The sequence below is a fragment of the Adiantum capillus-veneris genome, chromosome 22 (assembly GCF_014529385.1).
Source record: "Adiantum capillus-veneris isolate H3 chromosome 22, ASM1452938v2, whole genome shotgun sequence".
NCBI lineage: Eukaryota > Viridiplantae > Streptophyta > Polypodiopsida > Polypodiales > Pteridaceae > Adiantum > Adiantum capillus-veneris.
Genome location: NC_140952.1, coordinates 126,365,346 through 126,393,315, shown reverse-complemented (window position 1 = coordinate 126,393,315; position 27,970 = coordinate 126,365,346). Strand labels below are relative to the sequence as shown.

General features: G+C 45.7%; 1 protein-coding gene across 2 annotated transcripts in view; it reads left to right on the top strand.

Annotated features, from left to right (window-relative positions):
* LOC147430181 (Major facilitator superfamily protein) overlaps positions 1–27,970 on the top strand; it is a 72,744-nt gene that overhangs the window by 31,173 nt on the left and 13,601 nt on the right. The window contains exons 2-3 of one of the 2 annotated variants that reach the window (XM_086494680.1): positions 23,206–23,333; positions 23,410–23,631. In XM_086494680.1, the coding sequence (XP_086350806.1) occupies positions 23,206–23,333; positions 23,410–23,631 (350 nt within the window). The remainder of the gene's footprint in view (positions 1–23,205; positions 23,334–23,409; positions 23,632–27,970) is intronic. The other variant, XM_086494681.1, reaches the window with a different exon arrangement.

Below are 27,970 nucleotides of genomic sequence, written 5' to 3'. Positions count from 1 at the left end.
TCTTCTTCTTCTTGGGGCAATCCTTGATTTGGTGACCCGTCTGGCCACATCCGAAGCAAGCCCCTTTCTTCACTGCGTCAGCAACTGAAGCATTTCTGGCTTTCTTCTTCTCCTGAGAAGATCTTGGTGGTGATTTGGACTTATGCTGGAATCGGGGTCGCTTCCTCGAAGCACCCTCACCGGATTGATGGTTTGTAGTTCTTTTCTTCTCATAATTCGCTCCATTTATCAAATGGAACGTTCTGGCCTTTGCCATTGCATCCTCGACATCAATCGGGGTTTTGTCCTTAATTAAGGCCCAACTGTAGTCCTCATGCAATCCCACCAGATACATGTGCACCGCATGCGTAGAATCCACCTTGCAGAAGGTGAGCGCCTCTTTGAAAGCTGTCGTATATTTATCAAAAGACAAAGTTTTCATTGAAAGACTCTGCAGTTTGGCATAAGCTTTCAAAGGGTCCATTTTAGCGAAATCCCTCTTGAATTTCACACAAAAATCAGCCCACGTCGTAGGCTTCTCTGTCATGTCGCGCCACCAAATAAGTGTCTTACTACGCAGATAGAGAGGAATCGTCTGAATCCTCCGTTTATCATGCTCCCCATGGAGATCAAAGTATGTGGTCAACCAGTTATTTACGGCCAATTCCGTACTCTCCTTCTCTTCACTTGAGAAATTTGTAGTTTTGTACGGAATTGTGGCTGTCGGACCACCCTGCGAACGCACAAAAGCAGCAATTTGCATCCGCAATTGTTGGAGATGGGCTTCCCCCTCAGAAATACGCGCAGTCGTCGACTGAGCCATATTTTCGAGAGTAGAAAGTCAGGAACTGAGCCCCTGTACGACCCCTTCGAGAGAGGCCAAGTGGATGTTCGTCTGAACATTCGCGTTTTCCAGAGCGGTAACACACTGGTCGAAAATTTGGAAAATGTAATCCATGTGTAGAAAGCATACGTGAATGGAATTTGGATGTTACGTGGCGCGTCGTCACGTTGTACATCTGAGCTGGAGGAATCCATGGCGAAGTGCGTGAAAAAACTTGAGTTTGCACGCGAAACCAGGCCTTTTATGCACTTTTTGGTCGTGAAAAAGTGAAGTTCGAGGAGCTCCACGACGTGAGCGTATGAACGCGAGCAGGTGCTGGCGGGAGCGTGAGAGCGCGAACGGGTGAGAGAGAGGAGTGGCAGGAGAGGAGCAGGGAGCTCAAAAAGTGAGGCTCTGTAAACTCTGCAACTCTATAAGTGAGATTTAATAAATGACAGGTTTCATACCTTTTAAAAATTAACCCAAAGTGCCCTGGGCACCCTTAAATAAAAAAGGGTCACTTGATTAAATAAACCAAGGCCTCATCGTAAAAAAAAAAGAAACGTGCAGCGTGGATTAACATGTGAAGGTAGCGTTTGCAATTGATGCCGCGTGGAGAGAGAAAATCAACGCGCGTGGAATTGGAGAGACCGCCTGCGCATGCGTGTGCCCAACACGGAACCTTAGCACAACTCTGGATCACGCAGGCTGCTCCCTCCACGTCAGAAAGACCAGCACGCTGGCTGCTCCCTCCACTCAGAATCCCACGCTGGCTGCTCTCTGCCCTGCCCAGCAAGTACTTCTCTCTCTCTCTCTCTCTCTCTCTCTCTCTCTCTGTGCACAGAGGAAGGGAGAGTTACAGAGAAAGATTAATGAGCTGCAGTATGCTGAATTTAGACTCAGCACTTTCACCTGCTAGTATGCTGATTTTTACCAAAAATCAGCAGCCGAGGATTAATTTTCACCTGTAAACATGCTTATGAGAAGAAAATAATTGATTAAACAATTATATCATCAAAAATTGCATGAAATAAAGACTATCCGACTTAAACCATTCTGTAGGTGTGCACACTGCACACAGTCCTTTGTGCAACCAAACCGGCTCTGATACCATGAAATGAACGAGGAGACGGATCTCCCGGCTGCACAGACCTACAGATACACGTCGAACGAACATAGCCACCATCCGGCAGCTCCCCCGTGTTGGGGCTAGCGTCCGAGGACGTAGGTGTGCACGTGTAAGACCAAGCGTCCCATACCACCCGGCCTCACCTCCTCGAGGTGACCGCGCGCACTTGTAACAGACTTGGACTCCAAGTCAAGAATCAACCGCGACAGCACCAAATAATCACTTCAAAACAATTCACAGATCACAATAGATTTGCACTGGCCCGGCGGAGTTCCGTGCCTAGAGATATTGGCCCCAAAGACTAGCGCCCCTTTCGGTATTTCTTTTTATATTAATCAATCATCAAAGTACAAGAGAGTGGTTAGGGTTTCACTCTCAGACTCTGCGTCCAGATGCTCTGAGAAGTGAGGCCCTCACCACTAATTTAAAGGTTACAAGGGATGCCCAAAAGCAGAGCCCCAAAAGCTTTTAAAATCAAAAGCATCAGTTCTCTCTCTCTCTTAGAGAGTCTTTTCTCTTTTTTATAAAAAAAAGCAAAAGCAAAATTCGTGTCGCTCATCATTTTTCAAATTTAAAAAAAAAAAAAAAAAAAAAAAAAAAAAAATCCGCCTCCGTGATTTCCGGAATTTAGGGTTTTTGGCAAAAATTAGGGTTTGCAGGAATTTTAGGGTTTCTGGCAGAAATTAGGGTTTCTGCTGTCCGCCACGTCATCACTTTGTGACATACCCCCCTCTTGAAAGCACTGTAATCGACCGTGATTACGCCTGCAAAACCGACAAAAGCCATAAACCGTCTTAGTAGACACTGACTGTTAGTACCTACGTACTAGGAACGCACATCTAGCACATGTACAAAATCGACAGTCACATCACACGACATCACAGGACATCACCAGACATCACAGAACATCACATGACATTCAACATTCATTCGGATCTTAGACCATGATTTATCGGCAATGTAGCTAGCAATCACATCTAGGTCCAATCGGGACCTCATCAATGTCCGATTGACTAACCCCTATTGCAACCATGTCTATTCGAGATCAATCAGACCAAAATGCTGCAGTCATTTCGGCATCAGTTCTTGCACTCACAAGAAGTCAAGAACAAATCAGTATCATTATCAGGAATTCCATTTCATAAAGTCATCCAGCAGAATACTGTCAGCTCTCAGTATCCCTGAAGCTCAAAGAGACATCAGTGACTTTAGTATCAAAATCGAGGCATCTGTTGACAAAGGAGCGGAGTAACTCCCTTCTTGTGCATCCCACTGCACCAGATCTTCGGCCAAGCTGAGTTTCTGGGTTCCGTTTGGAGTAGACTATGCTAAACCAAAACATCGAGGTAAAGTTTCACAATCCGAGAAGTATCTGCTAGGTCCTCCTCCTCCATCCACTTCGCATCAAATGCAGGAAAGTTCTTGAACTTAACCAAGAACCGCCTTCAGACTTTACCTTTCTTCGTATCATTATGTGCCAAAATCTGTTCAGGAACAAGGATCTCCTCGTTTTCTTCCACTTTGGGTTGCTCATCAGGCTCCCCATCATCAGGCACATCACCCTTAACAGGGTTCAAGAGACTCACATGCAATGCATTGTGAATCCTCCAAGTATCTGGCAGTTTCAATCGGAAGGAGACATCATTTATCTTGTCAGTAATCTGGAAAGGTCCGTAGTATCACATACTAAGCTTTGGAAAAAGCCTCTCCTTTCCCTGTTTCTTTCTTAGGCGTGCCTTCTCAAAAGTAAGAGCACCCAATCATCCTCCTTCAGTTTCCAGTCGCGACGATGGCGATCCGCTGCCTTTTTCTGTCGTTCTTGAGACTCCTGCAAAGTCTCGCGAACCTTGGCAAAAGCCGTATCCAAATCTCGCAAATATTCATCCACTTCAAATTTCTAATCTTTCGTGCTCAGGAAGGATGGAACCTTCGCAGCAGTTTCAACAATCTCACATGGCGTCTTCCCCGTCGAAGAGTGTATTGTGTTATTGTAGGCAAATTCCACCAAAGGTAAGTTCTTTTCCCATTGAGTCTTCTGATGCGAGATACAAGACTTCAATAAATCTAAAATCACTGAATTGGCAATCTCAGATTGCCCGTCAGTCTGCAAGTGGAACGATGACGAGAACTGCAACCGCGTGCCAATGTTCTCCCAAATTGCCTTCCAAAACCAACTCATAAATCTGGGGTCTATGTCGGAGAGAATCGTCTCAGACGTGCCATGTAATCGGAAAATCATCGTGATCATTCTATATTCTCGGGAGATCAAAAAAATGAAATCCATTTCAATATTTTCCCAGGGGCAGGTGGGTATGGGTAAAGGCTGTAACAATCCCTGTGCCTTATGCCTGTCAAACTTGACCTTCTGGCATACCAAGCAACTGCGCACAAACTCTTCCACATCCTTCTTCAGTCTCCGCCAAAAGAAATCTCTCTCTACCCCTTTCATGGTGGTAGCAATGCCGCGGTGACCCGTAAAAGGTGGACAGTGGCAATTAGTCATAACCTTTTTCCTCAACGGCTGTGTAACGCACAACATAGTCTTTTTCATCAAGTAGCCTTCCCGAAGGGAGTATCCAGCTACTGTGTCCCCATCCCGTATCCGTGTGAAAATATCTACAAAATTTGTATCTGTAGCACACTGATCGACCATATCCTCGAAGCTCCTATGATGTATCACGGAAATAGCCAGAACCAACGATTTCCGAGACAAAGCATCTGCCACCGCATTCTTCTGAACTTGCACATGGACAATCTGGAAGTGGAACTGTGACAAGATGTTCACCCACCGCATCTGCTTTTCCGACAGCTGCTTCTGTGACAAGAAGTAGCGCAAACTCTGATGGTCTGTAAAGACAGTAAAATCCGCTCCGAGTAGGTAATGCCGCCACTGAGTAAGAGCATGGATAACCGCCAAAAGCTCTTTCTCATAAATCTGTGCTGTCATCTCCGGCCTAGAGAACAAACGACTCTCGTAAGCTATGACATGGCCTTCTTGCATCAAGACCGCACCCAGACTACCAACACAAGCATCACAAAATACTTCAAATGACTTCTGCAAGTCCGGCAAAGTCAAATCTGGTCCTGTAGTGAATTTCTCTTTCAATGTCTGAAAGGCAGTCACCTCTGTGGGTCCCCACGAAAAAGGTACTCCTTTCTGTGTCAAGGTATGCAAAGGGGAAGCAACCTCTGCAAACTTTCGTATGAACCGCCTGTAGTACGAACACAGTCCCAAGAAGCTTCTAACTTCATGGACATTCCTCAAATCGGGCCAATCACGGATAGTCTCTATCTTGGCCGGGTCCATTTGCACTCCTGTTGCTGACACAATGTGTCCCAAAAAGTGTATCCATGGTAGGAAAAATTCACTTTTCTTTGCATTAATCACTAGCGTGTGATCTCGTAATGCCTAAAAGACTTGAAGCAGATGATCTCTGTGTTCAGTCTCATTCTTGGAGAAAACAATGATGTCGTCAAAGAAAGTGCCAAAAAAAAAAAAAAAAGCCTGTACTCTCGAAAAATCCTGTCCATCATCCGGTTAAATGTCGCAGGAGCATTGGTTAAGCCAAAAGGCATCACCAAAAACTCAAATAACCCAAAAGTCGTCCGAAAAGCTGTCTTGTAGACATCTCCTGGCGCTATCCTGATCTGATGATATCCACTCTTCAAGTCAATCCTGCTAAAGCACGAGGATCCCTGTAACCTGTCGAGTATATCATCGATCCTAGGAATCGGAAATCTGTTCTTGATGGTGATTTTGTTGAGAGTGCTATAATCGATGCACATTCTCCAAGATCCGTCTTTCTTCAAAACCAACAACACTGGAGAGCAATACGGTGAAGTACTAGGCTGGACAAGACCCTTTTCCAAGAGGTCTTTCACTGAGTTAATAATCTTTTCATTCTGTACTCGGCTCACACGATAAGGTGGCGGATTCGGTGGCGTGCTTCCAGATATCAGATCATTGGTATGATCTTCAAGCCCTCTCAAAAGCAATCGGCATGAGCGTGGAGGAAAAAAAAAAATCTTGGCGTTCTTTTCTTCAGGTCAAAACATATTCAACCTTTATCCATCGTTCAGTTCTCCCAAAAGAATGAGTAAGAAAACTGAAGTTCATCAAGTACAATCTCTAAGCCCTTCATTTATGAAAGTCGCTTTCTCGGCCCGGTAGTCAACCACGGCGTAGTTCTTGTGGTACCAAGGCATCCCGAGTAGAACGTCACTCGCGTGCCCTGAACACCCCTGTCATTGCAAACGAAGTTTGCCAATGCTCGGTGTAATGGCAACATCCCATCCAGGTGCCAGTCGAACTACCTCCACCTGTGGCGTCAGTTTGTCGGGCGTAGTTCCAAATCGAGCCGCCAATTCCAAGTGAAAAGAAGTTGGCCTTGGATCCTTCAAAAGAGCTTCCTGATCCTTCACTTTGCCCCAAAAGCGGCAAAGTTTGTACTCTCATTCATTAGACTGTTTGTGCAGGTCCCACGCCATGTGGTACCAGTTCTGCTTTTCATCTTGCCTTTTCGTACACGGTCCTCAGCTGCTCTCGAACTCTCAGGCCTTTCGTCGTCCTTGTCATTCTGTTCTTTCTGTGCCTTTTTAGGGCACTTCGCGGAGATATGTCCAGTTTCCCCGCATCCAAAGCACTTCCCCTCCTTGATGTAGCGAGTCCGCTCCTGAGGAGTAAGTCGGGGTCGTGCATCCTTTTTCTCTGGGTTGCTCTTTCTTTTTCTACTTTCATTCCCAGAAGTCTGTCCGGTTCGTTGTGTCGTGACCTCATCTATGGGGTAGGTCAGACTGCCAGAGTGAATTGCAAAGCCCCGCTTCGCATGACTCATCAACTCCTGAATAGAAGCCGACTTCTGCTCCAAGCAGTGGTCTCGGATCTCTGTAGGTAGACCCAATGTAAACCGCTCAATCTGTTCTCTGAACGAGATCTTCTTGAATGAAGAGGCAGGTAGAAAAGAGTTCCAAAATCTTTCATAGTAAGAATTCATTGTATCGCTCTTGGTCATCCGGAGATGGTTCCAAGCAGCTCGTATATCTCGCTCAAACTCTTGAGTCAACCAAGAAGAAATAAAAAGCCTCTTGAATTTCAGCCATGTAATTGGCACAATCTTGCTTAATAGAAGCGTGGACCACCAAGTGCGAGCATTCCCCTTAAAATAAGAGGCAGCTCTCCGAATCTTGGAGTGCTCTGAATAGCGTCCTCCCGCGAAAGCGATGTCAAACTGCTGAATAAAAGACAAAGCCTTCGAAGCATCTGAGTATCCCGAAAAGGTATCAACCTTAAGTGCTTTGCCACCTTCCTTAAACTCTCGGACTTTCTTGCTTTTATCTTCGAGAAAGTCATACTGGTTGGCTTTGTAAAAATTCCTCTTGTTGCATAAAAGTTTCCGTTGTCAGAGTCTGATCTGTCCGTAGACGAGTCCTTTGTAGAAGTGTCACTCACTGGGCGAGACCTAGATTTCCTTGCCTTTTTCTTGCCCTTTCCGAAGCGTTGTTTCTTGCTTCGCTTTTTGCTTTTCCTGTCTTCTTTGCTCGAGTCTGAAGAGCTAGAAGAACTGTTAGAAGAAGAAGAAGAACTGGGTAGGCCTTCAAACTTGACGCGCTTCTTCAGTTTCTTTGCTTTGTCGAATGTCGACCGACGACCCAAATATCCCGGGAAGTCAGTGCCTTTCTTCTGCTTTTTGTCATGCTTTTTGCCTTTCTTTTGCACGTCGAAAAGCTGAGCAATCCGTGCATCAACCACGTTCTCCAGTTCCTTCTCCGTATATTTCTTGGAGGCAGAAGGTTTCTTGAGAGCGGGTTTCGGGAGTGGTGTTGTGGTTCTCTGCCACTCCCTCTGTACCTCTTCCAAAGAGGTCTGGTTCATATATTTTGCCATCTTTGGGTCCTTGGCAAAATTGAGCATCATCTTTGTTGCATCGCCAATCAATTGACGACGCTCCATCTCTCTTTGCTCCGCCTGAGTAGGCCGAGGCGGGCCATACTCTCTGTCTGAATCTTCGTTGTGATCCCAGCCCGCATCTCCAGATGCAGAGGGAGTCGACTGATCATTGCCTGAAGCCATAGGTGCCGCGGAAAAAAAATTCGGGGATCGGATTTCCCGTAGAAGAGAAATCGGCCGTGCTCTGATACCACTGTAACAGACTTGGACACTCCAAGTCAAGAATCAACCGCGACAGCACCAAATAACCACTTCAAAACAATTCACAGATCACAATAGATTTGCACTGGCCCGGCGGAGTTCCGTGCCTAGAGATATTGGCCCCAAAGACTGGCGCCCCTTTCGGTATTTCTTTTTATATTAATCAATCATCAAAGTACAAGAGAGTGGTTAGGGTTTCACTCTCAGACTCTGCGTCCAGATGCTTTGAGAAGTGAGGCCCTCACCACTAATTTAAAGGTTACAAGGGATGCCCAAAAGCAGAGCCCCAAAAGCTTTTAAAATCAAAAGCATCAGTTCTCTCTCTCTCTTAGAGAGTCTTTTCTCTTTTTTATAAAAAAAAGCAAAAGCAAAATTCGCGTCGCTCATCATTTTTCAAAATTTAACAAAAAAAAATAAAAAATAAATCCGCCTCCGCGATTTCCGGAATTTAGGGTTTTTGGCAAAAATTAGGGTTTGCAAGAATTTTAGGGTTTTTGGCAGAAATTAGGGTTTTTGCTGTCCGCCACGTCATCACTTTGTGACAACACTCCTAGCCTCACGGGCTAACCACTGGCACTCTGCGGGTGGGGGTCGATAATTGTAAATGAGGCCTTGGCCTCCCTTTTATAATAATGGCCGGCCACTCTGGCCGTGTTCACACTACGTCCGCCCGGACACTGGACGCCCATCCCGACGGCATCTGGACTGGATCCCCTCTCCTGTGAGTGGGACATAACAACTACATATTTTTATTTATTTTATTTTTACTTGTTTTCCTTGGGATCCTTGAAAAGGTGCAAGTGGACATTGCAAGGCCAATGTGAAACAGCTGCGGCGGAACAGGTTTCTCACATAGGGAGTCTAGGTCGGTCAGCCTGGGACTAGTCGGGTTAGCAGTGAATTCTGATAAGTATGGAAGCTTGTGTGCGCTAGATGGAATTCGGGCCACTCAGCAAGTCACAACTTTATAAGTTGATGGGTACTAGTAAATTAAACCAAAGGGAGTCAAATGGACACATGGCAGTAGGGGAACTGCATGTCAGCCAACACACATTCGAGAATCCTCATCCAAGAGGGGGCGCCCAAAATTGAAGTGGAGGCTGATTTTTGAAGTATTGTGACCTACAATGTATGTGAGTAGTGGGCGTAGGTGATCACAGCTTTAATGGAAAGCTTGCCTTCTCCCTTGTCTCATGTAGCGCGATGATTTGCTCTCGTGCATCTCTCCCCCCTTTGCACATATGGTAATGCCGCACTAGTTGGGCTACTCAGATGATTATGTACAGTTCTGAGGGTTTTATGCGCATTTGCCAAGGCAAGAGCCTTCTGTACAGGAACCGACTAGATAATTGCTAATCCCCTTCAGTTACGTACAATTCCATCGCGAAGGAATGCGAAAATGAAGAGTTTTTTCGCGTGAAAACTTTTCCGATTTACAGCGGAATTGTCCCATTGCATGCGAGAGCTTCTAAGACACGCGTAGACGTGTTTGCTTCGCATCAAAATGATGCAAAATAGAAAATCCCAACCTGCTGTGTTTTTCTACAGGTTTCGCACCTAGATTGCAAGAGAACGCCAGGGGAGCCTCAGGAAGGCCTTGGCATGCTTAGACAGGGCTTTGGGCACCTAGTACTGGCAAAACAGGGAATTATAGCACACTGAATTTCTGTTACAGCTCAATAGAAAGCTTCTAAATTGCGAGGGAATCCCTGCGTATTAGATTTACACCACTCTGCTGCTTCCCACATGTCTAGGGCACTTCCCTGTATGGCTAGTGTCTCCAAGCTGGCCACCCATAGTTTAGGTTGTACCTTGTCCGGTCGCCTGAGTTTGGGGCCGGCCGCCCACCTTGGGCACTCGTATATAATGGGGGCAGGGGGGGTACACATATTACATATAGATTGACATTGTACGGGTCTTCTGCTCTGGTAGTTGTCACCAGCGTGTGACTACTATCTATCCTTTTTGTTGATTTCTTTCTTATTATCTATTTACTTTCACTTTTTGGAAACACCCCTCAGGAAATCTAACTGCCCTGCATTGCATAGCTAGTGTGGAACTGTCCAGAGGGAGTCCAGGCCTGCGGGCAAGAGAGCACTAAGGTTGGACAAGGACTATGGTTAGCCAAGTGGGGTCATTGACTAGCCAAAGTGAAATCCTTTGCTACAGAGGCTACATTTCAGTTTTGGATGTGGCCGCAGTGTACAAAGAGGGTCGGATGACCTAGAAAGATACAATGGCAGCATCTCCTAAAATTTAGGGAACTGCTATTTTGGGTCCTGAAAATGTCTTCGCGTCATTACGTGCAGTTTGACATGGGGATCATTTTGTTACTCTGTGGCCAAGTCAACAGAGGCTGCAGGTGAGATATTTTTAGACCCGAGGGTCTAAAGCGGGAAAATGCACAAATGAGTGACACTTGGCACTCTGAGGCCAGTTTACTACTTATAGAGAAGGCAAAAACGTGATTTATAGCTGGGAGGCTCATTTTGCAAGTCTCTGTCACAGGTTAAGAGCTATGGAGTGCTTGCTTTCCCTCCTATGTACAGTGCGGTGCCAGGAGTGATGCCCTGCACGCTACGCACTGCCCTCTCTCTCCCCTTTGGCAGTATGTTATGCCCCTCTAGTCGGCTCTTCATTTGACCAATGTACAGTTGTGTGGGTTCATGCGCGATTGCCGAGGCAAGAGCCTCTTGCACAGGTACTGGATTAGCTAGCGCCTAATCCCCCCGCAGGTACAGGTGAATTCGGAGAGGTTTCACGCCAGAAATCTCGTCCGATTCAAAGGGCAAGTAGCCCTACAGGTGCGGGAGCTCGAGGACTTGCTACGGATGCGACCAGCACGCGAAACGGAGCCCGAAACAGTGAATTACAGCCTGCTGTGTATTTTTGCAGGTTTAGGGTTTTGGCCCTAAACAGACCCTAATACCCCCAGGAGGTTCGGGGACGCAAGGGGACCGCTGTACAGGTGATCTGGCGCATTTTCAGGGCTGAAAACAGAGAATTCAGCGTGCTGCAGATTCTCGCCAGGTTTTGCAAAGTGCCCGTATGCGTCGGGAAAGTCAGTCAATGCGTGGGAATACTGACCATGAAGGGTTCTAGTACAGTTATGCTGCCGAAATCGGGCTGGAACAGTGGAAATTCAGCCGAGTTTGTGCAGGGCAGCTTGTAGGGAACCACAACGTTTATTCCCTCTTTTGAACAATAAAGAAATACCGAAAGGGGCGCCTAAGTTAGGGGCCAATCTGGTGTCCGTCTTCTCATACAGGTGCAATCTAGCAGCCTGTATCCCTTTCCCCTTTGTTGTGTCTTGAAAGTACAGGTAAAATAGACGACTAATAATGGGTGAAAGCTAAATCAAGGTTTGAAGTAAAGTCTACCGCCCTTTTTGGATTGAACAGGCCGGTTTCATGGTTCCATCGACGGGATTAAATCACTTTTTCCCATAGAAGTGAGCCTTGGTCAGTTTTGGGCTTGAAGACACAGGGGATCATAGACCAGACACAGGGAATTGCAATTATGGTTGACAGACCAGATGATGTGACTGAAGAGGTTTCCTCTTCACAGGGTCAACAGACACATGAAGAGGGTGAGTCGTCAAGACCACCACAGATAGATGATGATATATTCAGGACCCAGTTGGCTACTGCTGTGGCTATGTTCACACAAGTAATGCAGAACCCGAGGTTTTTAGCCTTTCTGCAACCTCCTGTTCCGTCTCAGCAACTTGGGTCACTGGATCATATTCAAAAGCCTTTTAAGGCTCGAGCACAGGTGATTCATACCGCACAGTCAATGGAAACAGCTGTACACTTGACGGAGAACATGCAGTCTCCACAACTTATGCCTAAGGTGCAAGAACAGGTGGTTGAGATGCCAGTCTTTCAAGCTGTACCAGTTCAGCCCGCCACCTTTTAGCAGCCTATAGCTGGTTCTAATGGACAGGGAAGCAACCTACAGGCTATGCAACAGGTCTTCCCACCACCTTCAGGACACCCTGGCTATTTTGGAGGTGGATCGGTATTCCATAGCATGGCTGGTCATGCACCTGGAAATCAATTTTACACGCCAGGAACAGTGTTTGGGGGTGCTCAAACGATGATGCCTAACCCCATGTATGGTGTCACGGGCATGCTACCAGGTTTTCAGAGCACTCAGGGCCAATTTGGGATGCCACAGGCAAATTTTGGTATGGCTGGAATTACAAATCAGCAGCCAAATATGGCGTTTCCAAGTCAAGTTAATAGCGGCCAAGGAACACAGATGAACCCTAATAGTGTTCCCATGTTTCAGTCACTTCCATATGACAATTTGACGCCGCTGGAGAGGCCAACTCCGTACAAAGAAGGTGACAAAGGTGTGTCATTCACGACCTTTACAGGGTTTGATGACAGGAAGAAGGCTCTTTCATTCCTCCAGCAGTTTGACAAGGCCTATGCAGGGGGAAACTTTACAGAGGCTTCAAAGGTCCGCAAGGCAGCCACTTTCTTGACAGGGAATGTGGGACAATGGTGGACAACTTTATTGCTTCAAGGGCAAGCTCCGTCCACATGGATTTACTTCAAGCAGAATTTTGCAGCAGCATGGTTATCTGATGACTTTGAAGCAGATGTCATGACAGAATGGCACCAGCTAAATGCTGCGACTTGCAGAAATCTGGATGATTACAATCGGAAGTTTTGGAAAGCTCTACTTCCAGTAACTTCCTATAGGTTTGTGCCATTGACAGAACAGATTGAAAAATACTGTTGTGGCCTACCTAAAGGATTGAGAAAGTACTGTACGAAGACAAAAGTCACTACTTTGACGCAGCTCATCGAGGTAGCAAACACTGGCAATGGTTTGCTCAAGGGAGAAGATTGTGAATTTAACAATGGCGTCAAGGCAGGATCAGGCAAGAAAAATTCAGCCAAGAAGCACGTTCCCAATGAGGCTCCTAAAGGGACTCAGGAGTCAGCCAACGCAGGGAAAGATACAGCTACGGCTGAATCAGAAAAGGGACCAGCAAAGAAATGGAAAAGACGTTTTCCTTGCAAGTCAGAAGAGCAAAAGAAGGTCCTGAGGACAGAGAACAAATGCTTTATATGTGAGCAGCCTGGCCACATTGCTTACAACTGTCCTATGTAGATGCTGAAGAATTTTACATCATGCCACTGGACGGATGTGATGTGTTGTTAGGTATTCCTTGGTTGTTTCGTGTACAGGGAATCCTGGATGCCTACAACAAAAAGATCACTGTACAGAGCAGGGGAAAGACTCACATTCTGGATGTAAAGCTTAAAGGGGAGTCTATTCCTACTGTATCAGCTTCTGCTATTACTTCTGTAATGAAAAAGCATCTTTCTGCGTACTTGGTTTTTGCACGTGAAGTGTCAGATTGTGATGAATCAAATTTATCTGTGCTAGATAAAGAAAGGTCAATGTTTTTACAACAGTACAGTGACTGTTTTTCCGATTCATTACCGTCTCAATTATCACCAGAGAGACCCGAGGACCATGCGATAGATTTGGTGCCAGGCAGTAGCCCACCAAATAAGCCTCCGTACAGGGTTAGTGCGGCTCAGTAGAAAGAGATAATAGGCCAAGTACAGGAGTTGTTAGAAAAGGGGCTGATTCAGCCTAGTTCATCTCCATTCTGTTCTCCAGTGTTGTTGGTGCAGAAAAAGGATGGCTCATGGCGTATGTGCATCGACTACCGTGCACTGAACAAGAATACCATCAAGAATAGGTTTCCTATACCTAGAATTGATGATATTATGGACAAATTAGAAGGAGCAGCTATGTTTAGCAGGATAGATCTAAAGAGTGGGTACCATCAGATCCGCATTAGATCAGAGGATGTGCACAAGACTGCTTTTAGAACGACGTTTGGCCTTTACGAATTTTTAGTGATGCCCTTTGGTCTCACAAATGCTCCTGCTACGTTCAATAGGATGATGGACAGAATTTTCCGTCCACACCAGCAGTTTGTTAGTACATTCTTTGATGACATGATAGTCTACTCAAAGAATGAAGAGGAGCATAGGCATCACTTGGCCATTGTGTTCAAAGAGCTACGCAGTCGTAGGTTGCTCATCAATGCAAAGAAAAGTGAGTTTTTTCTGGAAGAGATTCACTTTCTGGGACACATTGTCTCAAAGGATGGTGTCAGAATGGATCTTGCAAAAGTTGAAGCGATCAAGTCATGGCCAAATTTGAAGACGGTGCATGATGTCCGAAGCTTTTTGGGACTATGCTCCTATTACAGAAGGTTTATCCGAAATTTCGCTGAGATTGCTTCACCTTTACATGCTCTTCAATAGATGGACACACAAAGAGATTTCAGCTTTTAATCTCTTAAAGGAAAAGATGACTTCGGATCCAGTCATTGTGTTGCCAGATCTTAGGAAGTCATTTGTGGTCCAGTGTGATGCCTGCGGTAGTAGCATTGGTGCAGTGCTAATGCAAGATGGCAGGGTAGTAGCCTATGAGAGCAGAATTTTGCAAGGGCCAGAGATGACCATGCAGGTCTATGAGAAAGAGTTACTGGCTGTGATTCATGCGCTCTTAAGTTGGAAACACTACCTGCTAGGTGCAGATTTCGTTGTCCAAACGGATCATCAGACCTTGCGATACTTCTTGACACAAACAAAGTTATCTCAGAAGCATATGCGATGGGCAAATATCTTGTCCATGTTCCATTTTCAGATTGTGCATGTGGAAGGCAAGAAGAACGTTGTGGCTGATGCCTTGTCAAGGAAGCCACAAATTTCAGCTGTGTCGATTCCTTATCATCATGAACTTGATGATATGAGAGAACAGTATGCAAATGATGAAGACTTTGCAAGGGTCTTCGAGCGACTAATGGATGGACAACGTCATGAACACTATCTTCTTAAAGATGGGTTCATGATGATGCATGGCAGATTGTGTGTCACAAAGCCATTGCGACGCAAAGTTATGGAAGAGAGTCATGTCCCACCGTATGCAGGGCATCGTGGTATTGATGCTACAGTTAAAGCGGTTGAGACATTCTTCTATTGGCCTACATTGAGAAGGGATGTGGATGCCTTTGTGCGAGAATGCCTAATATGCCAAAAGGTCAAGTTTGACAGGCAAAAGGCACCAGGGTTATTGCAACCACTACCTATTCCAGATAAACCATGGGAAAGTATTGCTATGGATTTTATCTTTGATCTTCCGAGAACGCAGACAGGAAACGATGGTATTTGGACCATTATTTGCAGATTCAACAAACAGGCTCATTTTATTCCTGTCAGGAAGAAGATAAAGCCAGATCAGATGGCACGCTTGTTTATGAGCAATATTTTCAAGTATCATGGCATGCCACAGTCGATTGTTAGCGACCGTGATCCACGCATGACAAGTTTGTTCTGGAGAGGTTTGTTTGAGAATATGGGCACCATGCTCAAATTCTCTTCGTCATTTCATCCTCAAACAGATGGGCAGTCAGAAGAGGCAAATTCTACTGTCCTAGATCTGCTGAAGTGTTATGTGTCGGAGCATAAAGGAAAGTGGGAGCAGTATTTGCCATTGGTGGAGTATGCATACAATAATACAGTGCATTCATCAACTGGCAAGGCACCCTTTGAGATAGTTGAAGGTGGCAAGAAAGTTCCTCCCATACTGCATACAAAAGACAAGATATTTGAAGCAGATAAGTATGTTCAGGACATGGATGAAATGTACAAGAAGGTCAAAGTGGCCTTAGAAAGGACTCAGGCAAAGCAAAAGAAAGCAGCTGATCGTCACCGTCGTGAAGTGGTATATTCACTTGGTGATTGGGTGCTGTTACGCTTTGAAAAGGCAAGGTTAAAGAAGATGAAGGGCAAGGAAAGACCGTTTCCAAAGCTCACCATGCGTTACTATGGGCCTTTTCAAGTATGCGACATAATCAGTGATGTTGCATATAGGCTGAAATTGCCTGACAGTTGGAAGATTCACAATGCATTTCATGTGAGTCTTCTCAGACCCTATGTGGGTGATGTGCCAGAAGATATGCCAGCTGAAGATCAGCCGGAAGTCGAGGAACTTGACGAGATCTTGGTCCCGGAACAGATTTTGGCACACAAAGAAAGGAAAGTGAAAGGCAAGGTTGCTAGGCGATACTTGGTAAAGTTCAGAAACTATCCACCAATGGATGCTAAGTGGATGGAAGAAGGTGAACTTGCAGAGTCACCAACTGTGTTATCACTTTACTTGGAAGCCTTCGATTTGCAACCTACCTTGACCCCTTGAGTTTCAAAGCTACATGGATTGTCAGTGTGACAATAGCTTCTGAAACAAATGATGTACAAGGTATTTAAAGTGAGCTCAAATGAAATACCTGTTACATGAATGTTAGAGCTGTACAGATTGTCAGTTTGGCAATTGCTCTTATGAAATGTCCAAAAGTTTGGTTAGTGCTATAGAAGTGAGTATTTCTTGTCAGTTTGTCAAGGATACAGTGATTGCTTCTATTGAAGAGTACATGTGTAACTGCATTCTTAAACTGTCGGTTTGGGTATGCTCGAAAGTGTTACGGGATCCAACGTGTACTATAGGACAGTGGCAAAATGTGCAGCTACCATTTTGTCATTGGAAAGTTAGTGACTCAAAGCAATGGCAGAGTGTGCAGCTACCACTATGTCATTGGGACAGGGTTCACACGCAGGCAATACATGAGTCGACGAAGTGTTGAATACACGAGGGTTGACAATGAGCATGTATGTGTCGTATATGTGTCGACAGGTGTTGAATACATCAATGTTGATAGTAAGCATGTACGACATAGATGCAAACGAGGACGTTTGAGATTTAAGGAGGGGGGTATGTCACCAGCGTGTGACTACTATCTGTCCTTTTTGTTGATTTCTTTCTTATTATCTATTTACTTTCACTTTTTGGAAACACCCCTCAGGAAATCTAACTGCCCTGCATTGCATAGCTAGTGTGGAACTGTCCAGAGGGAGTCCAGGCCTGTGGGCAAGAGAGCACTAAGGTTGGACAAGGACTATGGTTAGCCAAGTGGGGTCATTGACTAGCCAAAGTGGAATCCTTTGCTACAGAGGCTACATTTCAGTTCTGGATGTGGCCGCAGTGTACAAAGAGGGTCGGATGACCTAGAAAGATACAATGGCACCATCTCCTAAAATTTAGGGAACTGTTATTTTGGGTTCTGAAAATGTCTTCGCGTCATTACGTGCAGTTTGACATGGGGATCATTTTGTTACTCTGTGGCCAAGTCAACAGAGGCTGCAGGTGAGATATTTTTAGACCCGAGGGTCTAAAGCGGGAAAATGCACAAATGAGTGACACTTGGCACTCTGAGGCCAGTTTACTACTTATAGAGAAGGCAAAAACGTGATTTATAGTTGGGAGGCTCATTTTGCAAGTGTCTGTCACAGGTTAAGAGCTATGGAGTGCTTGCTTTCCCTCCTATGTACAGTGCGGTGCCAGGAGTGATGCCCTGCACGCTACGCACTGCCCTCTCTCTCCCCTTTGGCAGTATGTTATGCCCCTCTAGTGGGCTCTTCATTTGACCAATGTACAGTTGTGTGGGTTCATGCGCGATTGCCGAGGCAAGAGCCTCTTGCACAGGTACTGGATTAGCTAGCGCCTAATCCCCCCGCAGGTACAGGTGAATTCGGAGAGGTTTCACGCCAGAAATCTCGTCCGATTCAAAGGGCAAGTAGCCCTACAGGTGCGGGAGCTCGAGGACTTGCTACGGATGCGACCGGCACGCGAAACGGAGCCCGAAACAGTGAATTACAGCCTGCTGTGTATTTTTGCAGGTTTAGGGTTTTGGCCCTAAACGGACCCTAATACCCCCAGGAGGTTCGGGGACGCAAGGGGACCGCTGTACAGGTGATCTGGCGCATTTTCAGGGCTGAAAACAGAGAATTCAGCGTGCTGCAGATTCTCGCCAGGTTTTGCTAAGTGCCCGTATGCGTCGGGAAAGTCAGTCAATGCGTGGGAATACTGACCGTGAAGGGTTCTAGTACAGTTATGCTGCCGAAATCGGGCTGGAACAGTGGAAATTCAGCCGAGTTTGTGCGGGGCAGCTTGTAGGGAACCACAACGTTTATTCCCTCTTTTGAACAATAAAGAAATACCGAAAGGGGCGCCTAAGTTAGGGGCCAATCTGGTGTCCGTCTTCTCATACAGGTGCAATCTAGCAGCCTGTATCCCTTTCCCCTTTGTTGTGTCTTGAAAGTATAGGTAAAATAGACGACTAATAATGGGTGAAAGCTAAATCAAGGTTTGAAGTAAAGTCTACCGCCCTTTTTGGATTGAACAGGCCGGTTTCAGTAGTCATGGGCCTTGGGGGACTGATCGGCCCCTCTTCCCTACATCAGCGTTTTGGGTTGTGTTCTCTCTCTCTCTCTGTCTCTCTCTCTCTCTCTCTCTCATGCTTCTGCACACGCGCACTTGGACATTGTGTTCTCTTTTCTTCTCAGTGCTCTGTGTAAAGTCAACAGGTAATTGAATTAGTACGGCCCTCTACGGTGTACAGGCTGGTTAAACCATCTGTACCAAGATTGTGATAACATAAGCTTTTTGAACAAGCCTTTTGGAAGAAGTTTCCTTTTAAAAGAAGCTCCTTTTTGAAAGAAGGTGCTTATTGGAAGAAGGTGCTTTTTGAAAGGTGGTTAAAGAGGGTACTTTTTGATAATGTTTCAGAAACTCACGAGATAAAAAGAGGACATCGAGGGGAAAGCAATTTCAATTTAGGCAAGCTCAATTTCCAGTGTTGGTGGAAGACAAAAAAGCAATGGCTGATATGCTTTTGAGAGTCTTCAGAGTGCTTGACCCAAGAGGGTAGACAAGAAGCAGAGGACAGAAAAACAAAGAAAGCGAAGGCGTGAATGGTTTTGATGCCTTAGAAGATGTGATAAATGGAATTAGGAGAATCTCTTGAAAAATAGAAGTGTTGCAAGAACTACTCGAACAAATTCAGAAAGGGATTGGTAGAATCTCTTGGTTTGTGCAAGTAGAAAAGTTGCAGCTAGCAAAGAATTTTCAACAGGTATAGCTCAAAAGTTTATACAATACATCGGTTGATGTATGCAATGGATGCAAGTTTGGGTACTGAGCTACTTGACTTGGTCGATCGAGGAAGAGATTGGTAGAATCTCCTGAAAAGGTGCTTTGTTGCGAGAAATTTTCGAAAAGATAAATAGATAGATTTTCTAGACTTCTACTGAAAAGAGCTTTGGAATCTCTTGGTTTGTGCAAGTAGAAAAGTTGCAGTTAGCAAAGACTTTTCAAAAGGTACAGATCAGAAGTTGGACACCATACATCGGCTGATGCGTGCAATGGATGCAAGTTTGGATAGTGAGCTACTTGACTTGGCAGACCGAGGAAGAGATTGGTAGAATCTCCTGAAAAGGTGCTCTGTTGCGAGAAATTTTCGAAAAGATTCATAGAGGGATCTTTTAGTCTTCTATTGAAAAGAGCTGTGGAATCTCTTGGTTTGTGCAAGTAGAAAAGTTGCAGTTAGCAAAGACTTTTCAAAAGGTGCAGATCAAAACTTGGACACAATACATCGGCTGATGTGTGCAATGGATGCAAGTTTGGGTACTGAGCTACTTTACTTGGTAGAATCTCTTGAAAAGGTGCTTTGATGCGAGAAATTTTCGAAATGATTCATAGAGGGATCTTCCAAACTTTTACTGAAAAGAGTTATAGAGCTCTTGAAAGTTTGGATTCGGAGGGGACAACCCCTCGAAGGAGAAAGATCTCGTGTCAGAATCTGTAGATGTGAGGAGTTTCTTTGTGTAGAGCTCTAAAGTATTTAGCAGTCAAGTCTGATGCAGTGTTTGGTTCATAAGGGGAGATACTCCCCTCGCCATAACATATCGACAGTATTGGAAAGGGAAGTGATTATGTTTATTAGATTAATCATAGATATTAGATTGTTTATTTGCATCTGACTGTTCAGTATAAACTATGTGAATGAGGACTGCTATCTGAAATCTAGTGTGGATAAGGATATGTACGGATGCATGCTTTCTAAATGTACTGTCTTATGCGGATGGTCATTGCCATGACTGCAAGGAACTAATGGGGTGATATGACCGATGAGATGACAAGATTTAGATCATTGAGATATCTGTCTTATGCGGATGGTCATTGGCATGATTGCATGGAACTAATGGGGTGATATGACCGATGAGATGACAAGATTTAGATCATCGAGACATCTGTAAGAGATCAATGCGATGTGGATGTGATGGCTAAATAGGTCATAATGATCACGATTTGTGTTTTACATCTCGATGGGGATAACGATGTGAATGTGATGTGATTGTGCATGGTTTGAGTGGTCAAATGCATGTATGCATAGAGTCAGTGTCTACTAAGCTGGATTTATTATTTACTATATGTTTTGCAGGCGTAGTTGTAGACGATTACCCTCCTTAAAGGGGGCAAAGGGGGGGGGGGGGGGGGGGGGGGGGGGGGGGGTATATGTCACAAAGCGATGATGTGGCACGACCAGCCCGAGAGAGAGAGAGAGAGAGAGAGAGAGAGAGAGAGAGAGAGAGAGAGAGAGAGAGAGAGAGAGAGAGAGAGAGAGAGAGAGAGAGAGAGAGAGAGAGAGAGAGAGAGAGAGAGATGAAATGAAATGAAATGTTATATTAACGTCTTCAAAAGGCCAAAGTGATCTATGAGACCAAAAAGTTACAATGTGGTGGATCTGATACAAAGTCAGAGTAACAAAATGACAAAACAAATATACTATGGAATCCTGGACTGCTAGGTGTGAACGGGGCAGAGCAGCTAGCTGGGGTGGGTAAATCACAAGAGATCCAGCACCGGTCTCGCTGGCGGATCTCATCAATCTCCTCCATGGTCAGTAGTCTGACCGGGCGTCGTGCATGTCGGGCCAAAGTGATCTGAAGCCTATGATGCAGCCTTCGTCGATACTATGTAGTCCTCCGCAGTCGTGGCGTCTGGATCTCCCCAGCTTGGTCGCCCGGTCGATCAGTGTGCCTCTGGTGTGAGGCAACGAGCTCTGCTGTGGTAGTGGCTCCTCCGGGTGTCCAGTGTCTGCTCTAAAGAAGTCTGTGATGTGTCTCTGAGACTGGCTAGCCTCTCCTCTCATCAAGCTCTCTCTGTGTCGGCGCAGCTCGAGTAGAAACAAACCCAAGCATCTCTGATCCTCATACTGCATGACTCTAGAGAGTGGTCCAAAGCCCTCTCTGAACAAGCAGTGGAAGCGGCCTCGTATCTCGTAGTAGACGGGGCAATGGCGTGTGTAGTGCAACTCTGTCTCTGGTTCCATGCCACACAGAGGGCATGTCCTGGCCTCTGCTAGTACTCCACTGTATCTCCCAGTCTCGATCTGCAGCTGGTGTGAAGATGTGCGTATCTGGCCAATAGCACATCGTATCCCATGAGACAAGTGAGTGCCCATGTATCTGGGCCTCGTCACAAAACCGTCCTCTGTAAGCTGGAGAAGATGCTCTCTGTAGAAATCCATCTTCGTGCCCAGCTCCTGCGCTGGTTGTATCCATGTCTTCCTGATGTCTAGCTGAGCCAGGTCTTGTCGGATGAGCCTGGTGATCTCGGACTGTGTAAGAGTCAGAGAGGTGCCTCTAATGAGTACTGGAAGGGGGGCAATCTGTCTATGCTAAACCCATGCGCCTGAAACCACGATGTCATTTCACCATACCAGCATGCTGTATCTCCCTGCATGGCTAACTGTCGAGAGGACTCTAGTGCAAGGCGGGCATATCTGTCTCTGGGAAGCTCCCACATGCGTTGTATGAAGGAGAGAGATCTGGTAAGCGCCTCGACTACTAGTGGGGGGGCAGCAAGCTCTGCTCGGATAATGGCACGTGGTACTGAAGCCTTGGCTCTAATGAGCCGTGAGATCATAGAGACCAAAGGCTTCTCCATGTCCCCCCACCCATCAGTGCGACCTGTCCTCCCGTGATGATCCAATGAAGGTCCCCATATCTCAGCTCCATAGAGCAATGCAGACGCCACTAAAGTGTCAAATAGCCAGAGCTTCGTCCGAGGCTCCTGAAACTGAACCTGTGAACACATCCTCTCCAATCTGCCCAATGCTGCATGGGCTCTGGTCAATCTAGTCTCTGCTACTCTCCTCAGTGAAAATGCTGGTCCACTAAAAACCACTCCAAGGTAAGTGTAAGCATCTGTGTACTCCACCGTCTCTTGGCCGTATGTGAATGGGGGCGCTGACCTCCTGATCCATTGTGGGGTGGTATTAAATACCATGACCTTGGTTTTACCAAGGTTGACAGACAAACCACTTTCGTGGGCAAATCTATGCAGAGCATCCAAGTGACGTTGCATCCCCTGTGGAGAGTCGGAGATCAACACAATATCATCAGCATAGAGCAATAGTGGAATCCATGTCCCTGCCAGCTGTGCACCTCTATCACCATCTCTCTCAATGTAGTCAGCAACCTCATCCACATACATACCAAATATATATATATATATATATATATATATATATATATATATATATATATATATATATATAGAGAGAGAGAGAGAGAGAGAGAGAGAGAGAGAGAGAGAGAGAGATAGAGAGAGATACAGAAGCATTGACGTGGCCCAAAAACGTGTCGCAAATTGTGTTGGTTGTTCCATCGCAAAACGCGGGTTGAGGTGGTTGCTTTTTGGCAGCAGATTTTCAGCTAGTTGACTTGCAAAGCTTTTTGGGCGTTTTCTTTTCTTCAAAAGAGCTTTTGGGCGCCTGTTTTTGAAGGGCTTTTGCTTTTAGCAGCGTTGCTTTTGGACCAAGTGTTTTTATAAGGATGCCTTGAGGGTTAGTTTGGAGTTTAGTGCATGGGTGCACGATTGTAGATGCAATCCTTTGGCGATTATAACTATGATTTATTAATATAAAAGTAAGTATCGAAGGGGTGTCTGACTTGGGGGCCAATGCTTGTGGGAGTGGGACTCTGCCACTTTGTCTCTCCTGTCTACAGTGTAATGTTCTCTCTTTCAAGTTACAGCAGTTGCCGTTTTGGTTCAGTTTGGTGAATATTGCACCGCCTCGCCAATGGCTTACTTGTTACAACCTGCATTTTATGTTTTATCCTATTATTAACTTTTGTTGTCATTAAGTCATTGCGATGCTATGCCATGGAATTCTTTGTCTTGCAGGGTTTTCGATCTTTACCATGGATGGCGATATCTTATCAGTTGAAAGATGAACTCAAACTTAGTCCTTCAGCCTCACAATTTGCCATAACAATAGCGTTTATGCCCTGGAGCATCAAACCGCTTTATGGGTACTGATTGATTGCCTATTCGTCGTTTTTTTTAATTTTTGGATGAATTTCAAGCATTGGCATGTGTGCTTTCCAGGATCTTGTCTGACTGCATACCTATAAAAGGAAGTCGTAGAGTCTCCTACCTGATGATATCAGGCACTCTTTCCTTCATACCTTGGTTGCTTCTTGGGCTTTTTCAAACCTTAAGGATGTCTACTTTCTCTATGACTGGGCTTCTGACACTGCAAAACTTCGGTTCAGCCATGGCAGACGTTGTGATAGATGCTATGATTGCTGAAGCTGCACGAAAAGAGAGGTTAGTCTGATATTCCTACCATAAGAAATTGTTGTAGCATAGTCCCACTGTCACCAGTGTGTGACTACTATCTATCCTTTTTGTTGATTTCTTTCTTATTATCTATTTACTTTCACTTTTTGGAAACACCCCTCGGGAAATCTAACTGCCCTGCATTGCATAGCTAGTGTGGAACTGTCCAGAGGGAGTCCGGGCCTGAGGGCAAGAGAGCACTAAGGTTGGACAAGGACTATGGTTAGCCAAGTGGGGTCATTGACTAGCCAAAGTGGAATCCTTTGCTACAGAGGCTACATTTCAGTTCTGGATGTGGCCGCAGTGTACAAAGAGGGTCGGATGACCTAGAAAGATACAATGGCAGCATCTCCTAAAATTTAGGGAACTGCTATTTTGGGACCTGAAAATGTCTTCGCGTCATTACGTGCAGTTTGACATGGGGATCATTTTGTTACTCTGTGGCCAAGTCAACAGAGGCTGCAGGTGAGATATTTTTAGACCCGAGGGTCTAAAGCGGGAAAATGCACAAATGAGTGACACTTGGCACTTTGAGGCCAGTTTACTACTTATAGAGAAGGCAAAAACGTGATTTATAGTTGGGAGGCTCATTTTGCAAGTGTCTGTCACAGGTTAAGAGCTATGGAGTGCTTGCTTTCCCTCTTATGCACAGTGCGGTGCCAGGAGTGATGCCCTGCACGCTACGCACTGCCCTCTCTCTCCCCTTTGGCAGTATGTTATGCCCCTCTAGTGGGCTCTTCATTTGACCTATGTACAGTTGTGTGGGTTCATGCGCGATTGCCGAGGCAAGAGCCTCTTGCACAGGTACTGGATTAGCTAGCGGCTAATCCCCCCGCAGGTACAAGTGAATTCGGAGAGGTTTCACGCCAGAAATCTCGTCCGATTCAAAGGGCAAGTAGCCCTACAGGTGCGGGAGCTCGAGGACTTGCTAGGGATGCGACCGGCACGCGGAACGGAGCCCGAAACAGTGAATTACAGCCTGCTGTGTATTTTTGCAGGTTTAGGGTTTTGGCCCTAAACGGACCCTAATACCCCCAGGAGGTTCGGGGACGCAAGGGGACCGCTGTACAGGCGATCTGGCGCATTTTCAGGGCTGAAAACAGAGAATTCAGCGTGCTGCAGATTCTCGCCAGGTTTGGCAAAGTGCCTGTATGCGTCGGGAAAGTCGGTCAATGCGTGGGAATACTGACCGTGAAGGGTTCTAGTACAGTTATGCTGCCGAAATCGGGCTGGAACAGTGGAAATTCAGCCGAGTTTGTGCAGGGCAGCTTGTAGGGAACCACAACGTTTATTCCCTCTTTTGAACAATAAAGAAATACCGAAAGGGGCGCCTAAGTTAGGGGCCAATCTGGTGTCCGTCTTCTCATACAGGTGCAATCTAGCAGCCTGTATCCCTTTCCCCTTTGTTGTGTCTTGAAAGTACAGGTAAAATAGACGACTAATAATGGGTGAAAGCTAAATCAAGGTTTGAAGTAAAGTCTACCGCCCTTTTTGGATTGAACAGGCCGGTTTCATGGTTCCATCGACGGGATTAAATCACTTTTTCCCATAGAAGTGAGTCTTGGTCAGTTTTGGGCTTGAAGACACAGGGGATCATAGACCAGACACAGGGAATTGCAATTATGGTTGACAGACCAGATGATGTGACTGAAGAGGTTTCCTCTTCACAGGGTCAACAGACACATGAAGAGGGTGAGTCGTCAAGACCACCACAGACTGATGATGATATATTCAGGACCCAGTTGGTTACTGCTGTGGCTATGTTCACACAAGTAATGCAGAATCCGAGGTTTTTAGCCTTTCTGCAACCTCCTGTTCCGTCTCAGCAAGTTGGGTCACTGGATCATATTCAAAAGCCTGTTAAGGCTCGAGCACAGGTGATTCATACCGCACAGTCAATGGAAACACCTGTACACTTGACGGAGAACATGCAGTCTCCACAACGTATGCCTAAGGTGCAAGAACAGGTGGCTGAGATGCCAGTCTTTCAAGCTGTACCAATTCAGCCCGCCACCTTTCAACCGCCTATAGCTGGTTCTAATGGGCAGGGAAGCAACTTACAGGCTATGCAACAAGTCTTTCCACCACCTTCAGTACACCCTGGCTATTTTGGAGGTGGATCCGTATTCCAAAGCATGGCTGGTCATGCACCTGGAAATCAGTTTTATACGCCAGGAACAGTGTTTGCGGGTGCTCAAACGATGATGCCTAACCCCATGTACAGTGTCATGGGTATGCAACCAGGGTTTCAAAGCACTCAGGGACAATTCGGGATGCCACACGCAAATTTTGGTATGGCTGGAATTACAAATCAGCAGCCAAATATGGCATTTCCAGGTCAAGTTAATAGCGGCCAAGGAACACAGATGAACCCTAATAGTGTTCCCATGTTTCAGTCACTTCCATATGACAATTTAACGCCGCTGGAGAGGCCAACTCCGTACAAAGAAGGTGGCAAAGGAGTGTCATTCACGACCTTTACAGGGTTTGATGACAGGAAGAAGGCTCTTTCATTCCTCCAGCAGTTTGATAAGGCCTATGCAGGGGGAAACTTTACAGAGGCTTCAAAGGTCCGCAAGGCAGCCACTTTCTTGACAGGGAATGCGGGACAATGGTGGACAACTTTATTGCTTCAAGGGCAAGCTCCGTCCACATGGATTTACTTCAAGCAGATTTTTGCAGCAGCATGGTTATCTGATGATTTTGACGCAGATGTCATGACAGAATGGCACCAGCTTAATGCTGCCACTTGCAGAAATCTGGATGATTACAATCGGAAGTTTTGGAAAGCTCTACTTCCAGTAACTTCCTATAGGTTTGTGCCATTGACAGAACAGATTGAAAAATACTGTTGTGGCCTACCCAAAGGATTGAGAAAATACTGCACGAAGACAAAAGTCACTACTTTGACGCAGCTCATCGAGGTAGCAAACACTGGCAATGGTTTGCTCAAGGGAGAAGATTGTGAATTTAACACTGGCGTCAAGGCAGGATCAGGCAAGAAAAATTCAGCCAAGAAGCACGTTCCCAATGAGGCTCCTAAAGGGACTCAGGAGTCGGCCAATGCAGGGAAAGACAAAGCTACGGCTGAATCAGAAAAAGGACCAGCAAAGAAATGGAAAAGACGTTTTCCTTGCAAGTCAGAAGAGCAAAAGAAGGTCCTGAGGACAGAGAACAAATGCTTTATATGTGAGCAGCCTGGCCACATTGCTTACAACTGTCCTACAAAGAAAAGGCCAGCTGATTCTGAAGACAAGGAGGACAGGAAAGGAAAGAAGCCCATGGCTGGTCTAGTGCCAGATATGGTGGGCGACAAGCCAAATTCAGATGCAAGTGAGCTTTGCAGAGCATGGGGAAAGGTTAGGGATCAAACAGTGCTTATCTTCTTTGATCCAGGTGCCAAAGCCAACTTCATTTCCCCAGAATTGGCTTCAAAGTTGGGAATCAGACCTGAAGAGATGGGGTATACAGCAGAGGCAGGTTTGGCATGTCCTGGCCATACAGAGGCTGTGACACCCATCATTGGAAAGTTGCGTCTACATATCCAGTCCTATGTAGATGCTGAAGAATTCTACATCATGCCACTGGACGGATGTGATGTGTTGTTAGGTATTCCTTGGTTGTTTCGTGTACAGGGAATCATGGATGCCTACAACAAAAAGATCACTGTACAGAGCAGGGGAAAGACTCACATTCTGGATGTAAAGCTTAAAGGGGAGTCTATTCCTACTGTATCAGCTTCTGCTATTACTTCTGTAATGAAAAAGCATCTTTCTGCGTACTTGGTTTTTGCACGTGAAGTGTCAGATTGTGATGAATCAAATTTATCTGTGCTAGATAAAGAAAGGTCAATGTTTTTACAACAGTATAGTGACTGTTTTTCCGATTCATTACCGTCTCAATTACCGCCAGAGAGACCCGAGGACCATGCGATAGATTTGGTGCCAGGCTGTAGCCCACCAAATAAGCCTCCGTACAGGGTTAGTGCGGCTCAGCAGAAAGAGATAATGGGCCAAGTACAGGAGTTGTTAGAAAAGGGGCTGATTCAGCCCAGTTCATCTCCATTCTGTTCTCCAGTGTTGTTGGTGCAGAAAAAGGATGGCTCATGGCGTATGTGCATCGACTACCGTGCACTGAACAAGAATACCATCAAGAATAGGTTCCCTATACCTAGAATTGATGATATTATGGACAAATTAGAAGGAGCAGCTATGTTTAGCAAGATAGATCTAAAGAGTGGGTATCATCAGATCCGCATTAGATCAGAGGATGTGCACAAGACTGCTTTTAGAACGACGTTTGGCCTTTACGAATTTTTAGTGATGCC